At 34.9% G+C, this 14806-nt stretch overlaps 1 protein-coding gene across 1 annotated transcript in view; it reads left to right on the top strand.

The window, feature by feature from the left end:
* The window catches only part of BRWD1 (bromodomain and WD repeat domain containing 1), a 136825-nt gene that overhangs the window by 41212 nt on the left and 80807 nt on the right, over positions 1 to 14806 (top strand). The window contains exons 11-17 of the mRNA XM_070597488.1: positions 498 to 598; positions 1398 to 1438; positions 2263 to 2361; positions 5039 to 5189; positions 5443 to 5577; positions 9941 to 10069; positions 10252 to 10477. Of these exons, the coding sequence (XP_070453589.1) occupies positions 498 to 598; positions 1398 to 1438; positions 2263 to 2361; positions 5039 to 5189; positions 5443 to 5577; positions 9941 to 10069; positions 10252 to 10477 (882 nt within the window). The remainder of the gene's footprint in view (positions 1 to 497; positions 599 to 1397; positions 1439 to 2262; positions 2362 to 5038; positions 5190 to 5442; positions 5578 to 9940; positions 10070 to 10251; positions 10478 to 14806) is intronic.

Raw genomic sequence — 14806 nt, 5'->3', positions numbered from 1 at the left:
GGGTTTATATGAAGGCTTTGTTACATAGGCATGATTGATTTCATTATGATCCAACTCTCTCCTCCTTCCTGTCACCCCAGGTTGGACTGAAAGTTCCAAACCTCTAATCACATGATTGGTTCCCCTGGCAATCAGTACCCCCATATTTAGGTGCCTTTCGAAAGGTACCTTGTTTGTGTAAACTCTGGTGTGGTTGAAATGGCTTTAAGAATATCAAGATTCCTTTATTGCTCTTACCACTTAAGAAATTCCAGAGGTTTTTAGGAGCTCTGTGCTAGAAATGAGGATGAAGACCAAATATATATTTCTTAGTATAAATCACATCATACTGCATTTTATTAATTTTAAAATGGTTTTTATGTAGTGAGTTAGAAGATGGATCTGTTGAGATAAACTTAGTTTTGGAATAAGAAATCTTGCTTAATTTAATATAGAAATTTGGTTTGTTCAAATATTTGTTATAAACTGATTTTTAAACCTTAACATTTTTATTTCAGGTGGTATGTTTTTAGCCACAGGTAGTACTGATCATGTAATCAGAATGTATTTTTTGGGTTTTGAAGCACCTGAAAAAATAGCAGAACTTGAGAGCCACACTGTAAGTATTCATGTTTTAAAATTCTGTAGATGAATTGTTAATAATATTCCTGTTGGTACATTGTTAAATATTGCTAATGGAAATTTTTATTGACTCTAATTTTTACATAAAGTAGGAGGAATTGCCCTTAAAGGTGAAGGACATTGACAACTCACCGTGTTGACAGTGCTTACTAACACTTTGCAGTGGTTGTTTCAGCTTTATATCTAAAATCTGGATTATGACTGTTGATGTGCATGGGTTAGGTTCAAGTGGGCCTATTAATCTTAACCACACTCATGGAATGAGAATGCTATTAATGTATAATATAGATAACACAGTATTCTGGACTGCTGGTCAATGGTCAGGTCATGTTTTCTTCTGTAGGAAGTTCTGTGAGGTTATTTCGTTAACACAGTTTAAAATCACTTTTAAAGAAAAAAAAATTTTTGCACTTAATCATCAGAGTGAATATACCTTGTTTTTAGCTGCTTAAACCTTTATTTTGATCACTTTCCACATGTATAAGTTTTTATACAGATATAATTGTAAATTCAGCTTTAATTTTAGAAGCAAGTCTTTTTTTACTGCATATGTCTTTGAGACAAGAGCTATATCTTAGTAGTCTTGTTAGATTCATAGATTCTTTGCACTTAAACATACAATACAGGTTCAAATGACAGAGCTAAGCAGCACAAGTACAGATCTCTTGCTTTAAACCAAATGTGCTTCTAGCTCTAAAACTGAGTGCTTTTTTTGTTTGTTTACAAACTATGTAGATGATCACTTTTGTGTTTGTTTTTTTCCCCCACTCGTTTAGGATAAAGTTGATAGTATTCAATTTTGTAACAATGGTGATCGGTGAGTAAGTGTATGTTTGTATTTGTGTGTGTGTTTCCAGGCGAATATACTGTGGTTCATATTAGTATAGCTAATATATCACTTGGTGTATTGCAGATACTTATTAGTAAATATATTAATTGAATGAAAAGTGTTTGTGGTGGGGGCAACATAGTAAGTTTTTAGAATTGTAGTTGCTGTTGGTTCCTATGACCAAAAGTAGTTCTCCTTTATCTCACCATTGGCTAAATGTTTGATTTACAGAAAAATTAGGTATGAGGATAACAAAATTCCTTATGTTTGAGTAGTTAAAAAAAGTCTTTTTAAATTCACCACTGTGATGTATCCTCCAATGAAATTATCACCTAAAATATATCCTTCTTTGTGGTCCCCAGTGTCTTTCAGATGCCTTTCCTAAACTTCAGTTTTTAACCCTTTACCTTGTTAAGCGATTGCTTTTCACATAATGGGCAGCATGAATTAATTTGAGTTTAGAGTTAAGATGCTTATAATGGAGCTTTAGCTCTTACTAGTTTTCCCATGTCTTTAATTCTTCCTGTTTTTTTCCCTCTCCAGGTACTACTTGTACATTGTCTTCTCAAAACTCAATCTATTTGACAAGCTAGTCATTGAGTTTGAAATGTCCATTACTTCATAGAGCCAGGCAGATCGTAGTAAACCAGAGTTTTTCCGTTCAGATATGCCCTAAATCCCTATCTTTTGAGTTCATACATAAAGATTTACCTGCAGTGAAGATAGCTACATTAAAAATTTTTGTGCTTGTGATTTTAACTGTAGCCCTTGGCATGTATGTGAGTATAAGATCTTTCTCTGAATATTTTAAGGTTCTTAAGTGGTAGCAGAGATGGAACAGCACGTATCTGGCGATTTGAGCAGTTAGAATGGAGAAGCATTTTATTGGATATGGCTACCAGAATCTCAGGGTGAGTTGAGATGGAGTGAGCTAAGTAGGGACGTCGTAAGTACTTGATCTCTCTTTGCCTGCTTGGTTGATTGCTTTGTTCAGGGGGGATTGGAGCCACCTCCTGTTAAAAAGAGCAGTGATCTGAGTGAATGGTTACCTCCGACATATCTGATAAATTGGAACTTAAGTCGATGTCCAGAGGAATTTATCCTTACATTTATGTAGGAAAGAACAACATATTTATTCTATTGTTGCCCAAAGCTTTGACTTCCTCTTAGGTGTTGCATTTAAAACCACCTATACTTTAAAACAATTATAAAAATAATTCTTGTATGTCAAGTGTGGAAATTTGACTTGGCTGTAGTGACCTTTTTTGCATGTTAAAATTTTGGCGTGTAAAATTTCTTTGAAGGCAGGGTTGTCCAACTTGCCCCCCTCCCCCAGCACTCCAAAGTTTCAGACGTTTTTTTGAGCCTTTCTGAGGTAAGTGTAGTACTTCCCAAGTAAATGTTACACATTTGAAATACACTGCTGTTTTTGGTTTAGTCTGCATTGGGAGGCAGTACGGGTGGTGGGAGGAATACGCATTTTGGAATCAGACCTTTGCTCAAGTATCACTCTCACAGTAGTCCTCCCTTATCTGTGGCGGATATGTTCCACGACCCCCAGTGGATGCCTGAAACTGTGGATAGTACTGAGCCTGATATATATTATATTTTTCCCCATACATACATACCTATGATAAAGTTTAATTTATACGTTAGACAGAATAAGAGATTAGCAACAACAATAATAAAATAGAGCAGTTAAAACAATATACTGTAATAAAAGTTAAGTGAATGTGGTCTCTCTCAAAATGTCTTATTGTACTGTGTTTTTGGACTGCAGGTAACTGAAACTGGAAAGCAAAACTGTAGATAAGGAGAGGACTACTGTACTGTTTATAGCTATATAATTTTGAGAATATTATTTAATATTAATGTGTTTTATCATTTGGAAAATAAGACTACTTTAAGTATTACTGGGAATTTTAAATGATAGAACAAAAGTTTCTAACACACTGCTTGGTCTAGAGTAGGCATGTCAGTGTTCTTTTGCCCATTGCAAATATTATCACTTTAGTTACAGTGTAATAGAAATATAAAGTAATAAATTTTAGTTTAGAATTTATTTCCAAAATTTATACTTTTCATATCAGTTTTTCTGAGAAATGTTACACTTACTGTCTTTTGGAAATCCTCATGTCTGGCTCATTTTCAGTAATTGTAGGAGAAATTAATTCATATTCTCTGCTGTGGCTCAAACAATTGTATTGGGTTTCAAAATAAATTTTAATATTTTTGTGGAATGATTTGTGGTATAGAATGGAAAAGAATATACACTGGAAATGTGGTAATCCTTGTTCACAAACTAAATCTTTACCATTATTTAAAAATGTTACATCTGATATTCAAAACCATCTTAATGTGAAAGTGAATCTTCTCAGTCTTTGATTATTTGAAATAATAAAGGAGAATGGGAGTGAAGATAATTTGAATCACATTCACCTGTGCACAGTTTTTAGTAGGCAAAATAGGAGCATTAGTCTAAGAACTTGAATAAAAAAATTCTTAGTGAGCCTGAAAACTGCTTAGGTTTCTTGCTACCATACTCTCTTCATGGAGAAAATTTTTCCTCTAATTCCCTTCGTGATAGAAATGTTCTTTTCTCATTTAAAGTTTTACCTCTTGCAAATCTTGAAAAGCAGAATTTTCTGTTTGTAAAATTGGTGGGTATATTTGTTTTAGTGTTCTAATCTTGGCTGATCAACTTGATGGAATTCAACATGGTTATTAATAAATTCAAAGTTCTTAACAGGGAATGCATTTTGGGTTAAAGTGCAGTGTGGAGTCTTAGCCTTTATTCCATTTCACCTCTTAGGTTACACTTTCCGCTAACCAGTCTAGTTAGAATTATTTTCTCATGTGTGTTCCCTTATGCTTACATAGACAGCTGTTATATATGCTTAGTCCATATTCTTATAGCTGTTTTCTTTAAAGTGTATATTTAGTTTATTATACGTTTATAATTTCTTTGAATGTGTTCTGTGATTTCAGAAGCAGTTAGGCCTTTCTCCATTGTTTACTACTGACTGCTATATTTTACAGAGAAACTTGGCATATCACTTTTGTAAAGGCTGCAAAACATTGCAGACATGTGCATCCAAGACCATTTTTTGCCAAGGGACCCATAGAAACGGTCTATAGGGAAGTATAAAGAGATGACGACAGTCTCATTTACAGTTCAACAAATTGAGTGTCGGTGTGTCAGGCGCTTTTGTAGACATTGGGAATATGAAAGTGAATTACCTTCTTTTTGTCTTCCTAAAATTTTTTATCTTCTGGGGATGAAAAGGAGAGAAAGACGTAACTGAAAAGAGAGAAAAAGCTTTGCTTTCATGAGCAGCAGTGGTGTCCTAAAATCTTCCTTTTATTCGGTCTCTGAACTGCTTTAAATGAACTCCAACTCCTCTGGGTTTTGCCCCTATCTGTTTATAGATAATCTATTATGGGTCAGATATGTGGAACCCTCTATAGAGTAGATAACATATGCACATGAACTGGATTACTGTAGTTGTTTTTGTATTGATGAGGGATTGTGTACATTGTATAGCCTAGCATCTAAATGAATTTACACCTTGTGTATTTTTTACTTAGGGACTTATCTTCCGAAGAGGAAAGGTTTATGAAACCCAAAGTAACAATGATAGCTTGGAATCAGAATGATAGTATTGTTGTCACAGCTGTGAATGATCATGTCCTCAAAGTGTGGAATTCTTATACCGGACAGCTGCTTCATAACTTACTGGTAGGTCATGTTTGTACAGTATAACAAATCAAGATTTTTTTTAACTATAATTTTATTTTTGAAGCTATAAAATTAATACATTAAATATGTTTCTTTTATATTATCAAGTGAACAGAAATTTATATATATACTAATGTATAAATTACTGTCAATGCATTTTTAAAAGCCCTTATACATTATGACAATATGGGTTTTTAATTTTAAATTTCTAACTTGCAAGCTCTCCTTAACTATATGACTTTATTGAATAAAGGGACATGCTGATGAAGTATTTGTTTTGGAGACACATCCCTTTGATTCCAGAATTATGTTATCTGCAGGACACGATGGCAGCATATTTATATGGGATATTACAAAAGGCACCAAGATGAAACATTATTTTAATATGGTAAGTGAAGTGAGATGTATCTTCATGCATGCTTGCATTTGTTTCCAGTATTTGGATTATGAAGTTAGCGGGAAACTGATCTGTATGTTTTGTGGCAGTTTATATTTCTAGAAATCAGGGAACTTAAAGCCTAATAAATACCTGACAGATACACATACGTGAACTTCTCTGTGTAACTGATTCATATGAGGGAAAGATTTTGAAAGTTATCTACATAGCTTTGTGTATATGTGTGAATGTGTTCCTGTGTCTGTTTAAATTGGCAAAATTATGGTAATTATATACAACTTTTTGAATATTTAAATTTATTAAAATATTTGATAAAAATGTAAATAATACTCAAAGTCATCTAGGGAATCAGACGTCACTGGGCTTTTCTAGCCTTTTTTCTTTTTGCATGTGTGTATTCTAAAGTCAAATTAGGATCCATTGCATATTTTTTTATTTTTTATTTTTTTCCTTTTTCTCCCCAAAGCCCCCCGGTACATAGTTGTATATTCTTTGTTGTGGGTCCTTCTAGTTGTGGCATGTGGGACACCACCCCAGAGTGGTCCAATGAGCAGTGCCATGTCCGTGCCCAGGACCCGAACCAACGAAACTGGTCTGCCTGTGGTGGAGTGCGTGAACCCAGCCACTTGGCCATGGGGCCAGCCCCCCCATTGCATATTTTTAAAATTTCTGGGGCCGGCCTGGTGGCGCAGCAGTGAAGTTCGCACGTTCTGCTTGGATGGCCCAGGGTTCGCTGGTTTGGATCCCAGGTGCCGACCTATGCACCGTTTGTTAAGCCATGCTGTGGCAGGCGTCCCACGTATAAAGTAGAGGAAGATGGGCACGGATGTTAACTCAGGGCCAGTCTTCCTCGGGAAAAGGAGGAGGATTGGCAGCAGATGTTAGCTCAGGGCTAATCTTCCTCAAATAAAAAGAAAGACAAAAATTTCTTATACCTAAGTACAATATAGTTAACAAAATCAGCAAATTTAACATTGATAAAATAGCATTATCTAATCTAGGTTTATATTCAAATTTTGTCAGTTGTCATAATAATGCCTTTGTAGTTGCATTTTAGCCCCTTGGACCAGAATCTAATTCAGGCTCATACAATGTGTTAAGTGGTAATATGTCTCTAGTTTTCTTTAGTCTTCAGCACTCTTTCCATCTTTTTTTCTATTTCTTGCCCTTTGACTTTTTGATGAGTACAGGCAAGTAATATTATAGAGGATCTCTGTTGTGTCTGATGTTTCCTCATGAGTCGATTCTTTTATACGTTTTCTTTTTGATGGAATAAAACATAAATGATAATGTTCCCTCCATATATTAGGAGACACATGATATTTATTTGTCCTGCTGTTGGTGATAATTTCACTTTGGTTAAGGTAGCATCTGCCAGGTTTCCTCACTATAAAATAGTTGTTTTTCCTCTTTGTAATTGTTAAACTAATTTTTTCAGGAGCTGTTTTCAGACTGTGTAAATATCTTGTTCCTCATATTCACTTATAAGTACTAACATCCATTGAAGAGTTTCTAATGATATTATTCTTTCCATATTTATTAGTTGGCATTCTTGCAAGTTTTGTAATCTTTCTTCATTTTGTGTAAAGGATGTTTTTCACAGCCTTAAATATTTTTTTAAGAATTTCCAAATATATTTTTATTTTTTATTTTTTTGGGGAAGTGGGAGGAAGATGGGCCCTGAGCTAACATCTGTACCAGTCTTCGTCTATTTTGTATGTGGGATGCCGCCACAGCATACCTTGACGAGTGGTGTGTAGGTCCGTGCTCGGGATCTGAACCCTTGAACCCTGGGCCACCGAAGCGGAGCATGCAAACCTAACCACCATGCCCTTGGGCCAGCCCCTGCAAATGTATTTTTGACTGTGAATTCAACCTTTCTCAGAAGAATCTTACTTATATAGTTAATTTGTTGAGTATTTAAGTCGTTTCTAAAGTATGCACAGCAGTAACACTTTGAATATTCTTGTATGTGGCTGTTTATGTAGAACCCTGATTATTTCCTTGGAATAAACTGTCAGTTAATTATTATGTAAAAGAGTTTGAATGTTATTAAGGCTTTTGATTGACATTTGTGATGTTTTGTATAATTACTCTGCAGTTTATACTAAGTTCGAATTTAAAGTGTAATTAATTTTAGAGGCAGTGTAGTAGCAGCCTGTAGATGAGTGGTTCTTGGACCTTTGATTGAAGGCAGTCTTAGTGCTTGTGTTCAATGTTTGTTTTTTTTTAGTTTAAAATTTCTATTTCAATGTGCTTATTCTGGACAATTTCTTAACAAACAGTTTATATTGCAGTATTTTATTTATTAACATTAAATGCACTAAGGCAACTGAAATAGTATGACCGAATTGCAGATATTAAGCATCTCTGAAAGTTGTATATCTGTGTGGTCAAATTATTGGAGAAAGAATCAAGCCTTCTTCAACAACTTTTCTGTAGTCATAAAATTCATACATCCATCTTCTTAATTATCCATTAAAGCACAGTAAGAACATTAAATCCTGAAATTTAACTTATCAGAACAAATCAACATTCAGGCTTTATGTAGACTATAGGTAAGGTTTTGAATGAAGATTAATGCAACCACGAATGGGAGGGATTCCACTAATGTGTAGAATAAGAAGTAGAGACTGTTCAGTGGAGATAAGATGATTATTGATTAGTCGGTTGGATGAGGGGAATATGATACTTGGAAATATGATGATTAAAATAACAATGGGTAGACCAGTTATTGTTGGGGAAGCGAGAGAGGCGAATAGATTGTCGTTCATTTTGATTCTCAAGGAGCTAAACAACCTCTAAGCCAAAGAATAATCTGAGAATAGTCTCAAGTGGGCAACGATGATCTTATTTTCCGTCAGACACCAGAAATTGTCCTCTTATACGGAGCTCTTCACTGCTCAGCTGAGAGGCTCCTGATTCTCTTAAGGCTAGACAGATTACATAGGGGCTGTAAATTACTAACAGAACAATATTTCATCAAATACACAATAAACTTTATTGTGACACTGAATTGTTCTCCAGGCACAGTTGCAGGTTGCATTTTGTCAGGAATCATTGTGTAGGACTCTTCAGACTACAGGTAAAAATCAAGTCTGGCTTGCTCTGCTTAGATCAGTTTGACCACTTGGGAAAATTTCCTTCTCAGCAAGTCCCCTTAGCTAAGCCCTTGGTGCAGTTAGGTCCACGTGTATGACAGGACGGTAGCTGCTCCCATCTTCACCTTGGGAGCTGAGGGCTCTTCCTCCTCCCTCCTTGTTCACGTCTGCTTTACTTAGACTGGAGGTCCAAGGGCAGGAATGTGAAGGGCGAAGGTGTAGGTCAGGCTGTGGTGGGGGTGGCTCCTCCAAGGACAGTGTTTTATGTGTTCTATGTTTTAACAAAGAATTGGAAGAAATATATTTATACATTTTTTTAAATGTTGTGAGAGAATACAAATTTGTATACGTATTATTCAGCAGTGCCCAAATATCCCAGTAACTTAATTTTTATCCAAGTTTGTTAATTGGCACCCATTCATGTGCAATATGGCAGTATTGAAGTGTCACTTTTCAAGCAGGTATTTAGGCATGTGTGTGAGTTTGTTTTGGCAATTAGAGGGTGGATTATTTTTCTAACACTGATCAGACTTGTCGTAAAGTTTAGTTACTGGAAAGTTAGAGGCTCAGACAACAAATATGCATAGCTCAACGTTGAGTTAATCAAAACTCATTTAACTATAAATTGCTGCTAAACTAATATAATTTACAGCTAAAAAGCAAGAATAAAACAGTTTAATCTCATTAAGACAGTGTTCACTGTGCACTTAGGGCATCCTTCCTGAAATTCGTGGCAGGTTGAAATAAGGTAGTTGCAGGTGCAGGCATTTACATATGCACCCTTGATACTTTGAAGTTTTACAAATTTTGCATGGTGGTCTGTTGTGTTAGGTTAAACTACAGAAAAGTATTGATTTTAGTTCATGAATATCAAACTTTGTTAATCTTTAATCATTTGCCTTGTAGGTTATTAGTCAATAGCCTTTTGTTATATATTAAAACAAAAGTTTATGAAATTGCTTGTCACTCACTTGTCAGAAGAAAGCCTTTACTTTGGATGGTTTGTGATCCTTCCTTTGGTCCTTTTGAGAACTAATTCTTAGAAGATGTCTCAAGATTTTTTTCTAGGCTAGTGATATCTAAAATGAATTTTATTTTCTGAAAATATCAATTGACATGCTTAATGCAAAATTTGCTTTTAAGTATTTTTTTAGAAGTGATATATTGTAGCAGGCTGTCGACATGAAAACAGGTTATATAGCAAAAGCACTTGTGTAGAATTAGTCATAACTTTCTCCCTCTGTGTTTCCTAGATTGAAGGACAAGGACATGGAGCTGTATTTGACTGTAAGTTTTCACAAGATGGACAGCATTTTGCCTGCACAGATTCTCATGGGCATCTTTTGATATTTGGTTTTGGATGCAGCAAGCCATATGAAAAGGTCATTTTTAATACTTTTATATAGCATGTAAAATAAGTAGTTAGGAGGGATATTTTAAAAATAGGTTAGATGTATTAATTTGATATCCTTATTTTTTCTAATTATAAAGTTGCTGTTTAATATTTGTTTTCTTTAACATATATAAATGTCAAAATATCAATCTGTAAACTTTCCTTTTCTAGATTCCTGATCAGATGTTCTTCCATACTGACTATCGACCACTGATTAGAGATTCTAATAATTATGTGTTAGATGAACAAACTCAGCAGGCTCCTCATCTTATGCCTCCACCATTCTTGGTAGATGTAGATGGAAATCCTCATCCAACTAAGTATCAGAGATTAGTGCCAGGCCGAGAGAATTCCGCAGATGAACATTTGGTTCCACAGCTAGGCTATGTGGCAACAAGTAAGAGCAAAGTCTTTTTCTTTTAACTTTTTATTTGAAAAATGTAAAGAATAATACAAAGAACTATACTTTCAGATTCATCAGTGTTGATATTTTCCAGTATTTAATTTATCATTCTGTCACTAGCTACATATTATTGTTTCGAACCATTTGAGACTTAAGTTCTGGACCTCATGTCCGTTCACCCCTAAATACTTCAATATGTATTGTCTAAGAACAAAGATATTTTCTTACATAATCATAAACAGTTATTAAAATTAGGACATGTAATACTTATATAGTACTGTTATCTAGTCTATAGTCTGTAATCAAATTTTGTTTAATAATGCATGTTACAGGTTTTGTTCTCTCTTGATGTAGATTTCAATTTGGGGCTGCACATTTGATTTAGTTGTCATTGATTAAGTTCTGGTTATGCATTTTTGACAGAATATAACATAAATGATGTTGTAGCCTTCCTTCATATCAGGATGCTGATGATTCTGTTTTGTCCAATTAGTGGTAGTGTTGTCTTGGAACACTTGATTAAGGCAGTGTCTGCCAAGTTGCTCTACTATAAAGTTATTTTTCTCTTTGTAATTAGTAAGTGATTTGTGGTGAGAGATGATATAAATAACCTGTTCCTTACCAAACCTTACCCACGAGTTTTAGGATCCATTTATGATTTTTGCCTGAATCAGTTGTTACTATGAAGGTTGCAAAATGGTTCTTTTCTAACTCGGTCATCATTGAATCTGCATTTTGGTAGTTGGCCATCTACTATTCTTTTTATTTACATAGTTCATTAAGTTTTAGTATGGACTTACGAGTTGCTATATAGTGGGTTATAATCCATTGCTGTCTTTATTTTGTTATGATATCCTTATATTTGAGTATGAGAGACTCTTCAAGTTGAGTTTTGTGTCCTTTCCCCAAGTCCCCATCATTCCTCGAACAGTTTCTTACTTGCTGGCACAGGATGTTCCAGTCCCATCTTGTACTTTGCTAATCCTAGCCAAGTACAGAGTTTTGTATTGTTTTTTTGTATTTGTTCATAGCAGAGCAATGTAACTCCCTACAGATATTATTAAGCAAAGAAAAAAAATGCTTCTATTTTGTTTGGATGAGAATTGATTTACTGAAACTAAATCAACAGTTATATTTAAGGTTAAAGCTTAATGTAAATTACTATGTTTACTGTTTTGAATGTTAATTTTTTATTAGTTTGATTGAGGTATACTTTACATGGAACAAAAATTCACCAAAATTTTAAGTATCAGTTCAAGTGAGTTTTCACAAATGTTACGTAGTCCTTTAACCACCACGATGATCAAGACACACAATATTTCCAGCGCTCCAAAAAAGTTTTCTTGGGCGGAATGTATTTGAAGTCAGTTCTTTCCCTTCTCCTTGCTCCTTGTAACGACTGTTCTATTTTGTCACTTTAATTTTACTTTTTAAAGGAATTTTGTAAAAATGGAATTGTACAATACGTAGTCTTTTGTATCTAGCTTCTTTAACTTAGCAGGACGCTTTTGAGATTCATTCCTGTTGTCACATATGTCAGTTGTTTGTTTCTGTTTATTGATAGGTAGTGCTCCATTGTACGGTATATCATCTCTCATCTATATGCAGTAACAGTTGAAGGACATTTGGCTTTTTTCCATTTGGGGGTTATAGGGAGTGCTGAAATACTCAATTATCATGTGGGTTTGTCTTATTTCTCCCACTGGTTCTATGAATTTTTGCTTTGTGTATTTTAAAGTTCTATTTTTAGATGCATACACATTTCAGATTGTCCTTTTTGTAATTAATTCTTTAATAGTTATAAAATGTCCCATTTTTTCCTTGGTAGTATTTCTTGTTTTGAAGACTGTTACTTTGCTTCATACTAATATTAAGTAATCCAGCCGTTTTGGATTAGTGTTGCCCTGGTGTATCTTTTCTATTCTTTACTTCTAACCGATCTGTGTCTTTAAATTAAAACAGGTTTTTTTGCAGGCAGCAATCCAATCTGACAGCCTTTTAATTGGAATATGTAGACCATTTACATTTAATACAGTTATTAGTATGGTCAGTCTTAAATCTCTACCATATTGCTATTTGTTTTCTCTTTATCCTTTCTGTTCTTCGTGCCTTTTCATTTTTTTCCTGCCTTCTTAGAAATTATTTTTTAGTATTTCATATTATTGCCACTAATGTCTACTTAGTAGTACCTGTTTGTCTTATTTATTTCTAATGGTTGCTCTAGGGCAGGAATTATCAGTGTGTGGTTTGCAGACCCATAATTTTATCCATGACCTTTTGTGGGCTTTGAGATCATAGCTATCTTCATAATAATATAGAAATATTATTTGCCTTTTTTATTATGTTGACATTTGCAATGATCTACAGAAGCAATAGTGGGTAAAACTTTTGTCACCTTACTGCAAATCCAGGCCATGGCACCTAAGTACTAGCAGTCATTGTATTCTTCATTACTTTGAACAAACATTCAAAAATTATTCTAAGTGTTAAAATTAGAAGCAGGCATAAAGCAATTCTACTGTGTATTCTAAAGTCTTTAGTCTGGCTGACAGGAACATGAACTATTTCCAGCCCTGTGCTGGGAGTTTTTTTGCCTACTGATTTTTCATATTTTTTCCCACAGCATGGTACAATTTTTCCCCAATATGTGCACATAGCATCATTTTAGTCAAAGAATTGATTGGACCTCACTATATATTTCTGAGCTTTCTGTGCAATTCACTCCTCTCTTATATTCAGCCCTACATATTTTAGTCTTCCCCCCTGCTCCCAGGCTCCGACCACTGTCTCCTCAACTCAGTGAGACCGCTGGACGCTATTTGGGTTCTCCTCTCATTGTTCTGCAACCTGGAAACTGCCTCCAGGATGTTACCTGGAGCAGTCTAAAGCCTGGACTCCACTGGGTGTCTTCTCTCAGGGATCACAGTCCTGTGCAGTCTGCTGTCCAATGTCTCAAGGCCTTGTTTCAGATAGTATTTTTGCCAGTGTTGTAGTAGTTGGTAGTGGGAGGGCAGTTCCTGTGGCATTTAAGACTTCATGAGTGGGACCCTCCTTTAATGTTTGAATAGTGACTGCATTATGCCAAATACATACAGTTATCATTCTGATGATATTTGCCAAGTTAGATTTAAGTGTTCTGTGCATGAAGGAAAAGGTACATAGACCTAGGTTTCTTGAGCGGAGGGGAGAGGTTTAGAAGTTTCTTTTTCTGCTGTTTTCCCTTTGGTTCCATGTTGTGATCATAGGAATTTTATGTTATACCCACTTCTCATTAGAATCTTTTTATCTTTTTAGGTTAGGGCTCCACTTCGTGCTTTCTTAGCTGCTTTTTCGCTAGTGATCCAAAATTTTTAGTGATTTTTTAAGACAGTTAATCTGAGTTATGCCATTTCTTATAAGTTTTCCATTGATTTCCATAGTAAAGTGGAGATGTTATCCATCTCCATTTGTGAGATGTAAGAGAATCTAACTCGGGGAGTAGGATGGAAGGATTTTTTCCCCCTGAAATAGTATAAGGCATTTCTCAGTTTCTGGATCTGTTACTATGGAGGCAAGTTATATCTTTGCATTCTTTTTTGCTTAATACTCCATTAATTTCAATTTGTTAGGGTTATGCTTATAAGTTGATGGCTTATAAGATGATCTGTGTTACATATATAAAATGTTCAAAGAAGATGTGTATTATGGTGGGAGGTTATGTAAGGAATTGTTTGCATGAAAATGTTAATGTTTTATTTCCAGACCCCACAACCATCTGACACTTTTTATCCATTAACACTAACTCTAAACCTATTAAATGTCTCTGAAAATGTATTATTTGAAAAATAAAGAAGCAAAGACACTTTAAAAAAATCTGGTTTTGTACTTGAAGAATTATGGGTCCTGGCTATGCTAAAATAGCATATGTAAGAGAGAGAGTAATTTAAGCTTGGTGGAAGAGGCATGTGTAGCTCGCTCCCTCAACTGTGCACGCTGTCTCAGGATACTTGGGGCAGGGGGAGAGCTAGAGCTGTAGTTTGTTGAAGGCCTAAAAGGTATTATTCTCTCTTTTTTATTTCTTAAGACAGAAGAGAACCAATACTACTGCTTTCCTCTACAACAGAAATCATACATTGTTTCTCTGTTCTGGTCAGAGACCTTGGGAAATACTGGGACCTTGGGAAATAACCTTGGAAAATTCTAAAAAACGTATCTTGTGTAAATGAAGGGTGGTAGTATGAAACAGCAAAATGAAGCTGCTACTGAAAGGTGTTTCCATGTGTTCACTTCTAGGGATTTCAGAGGCTTTGTTGAGGAGGTTTTTGTGGTACTTAGTACTCTAAA

The sequence above is a fragment of the Equus przewalskii genome, chromosome 27, assembly GCF_037783145.1.
Source record: "Equus przewalskii isolate Varuska chromosome 27, EquPr2, whole genome shotgun sequence".
Lineage (NCBI taxonomy): Eukaryota > Metazoa > Chordata > Mammalia > Perissodactyla > Equidae > Equus > Equus przewalskii.
This window is presented reverse-complemented; position numbering and strand designations above follow the sequence as displayed.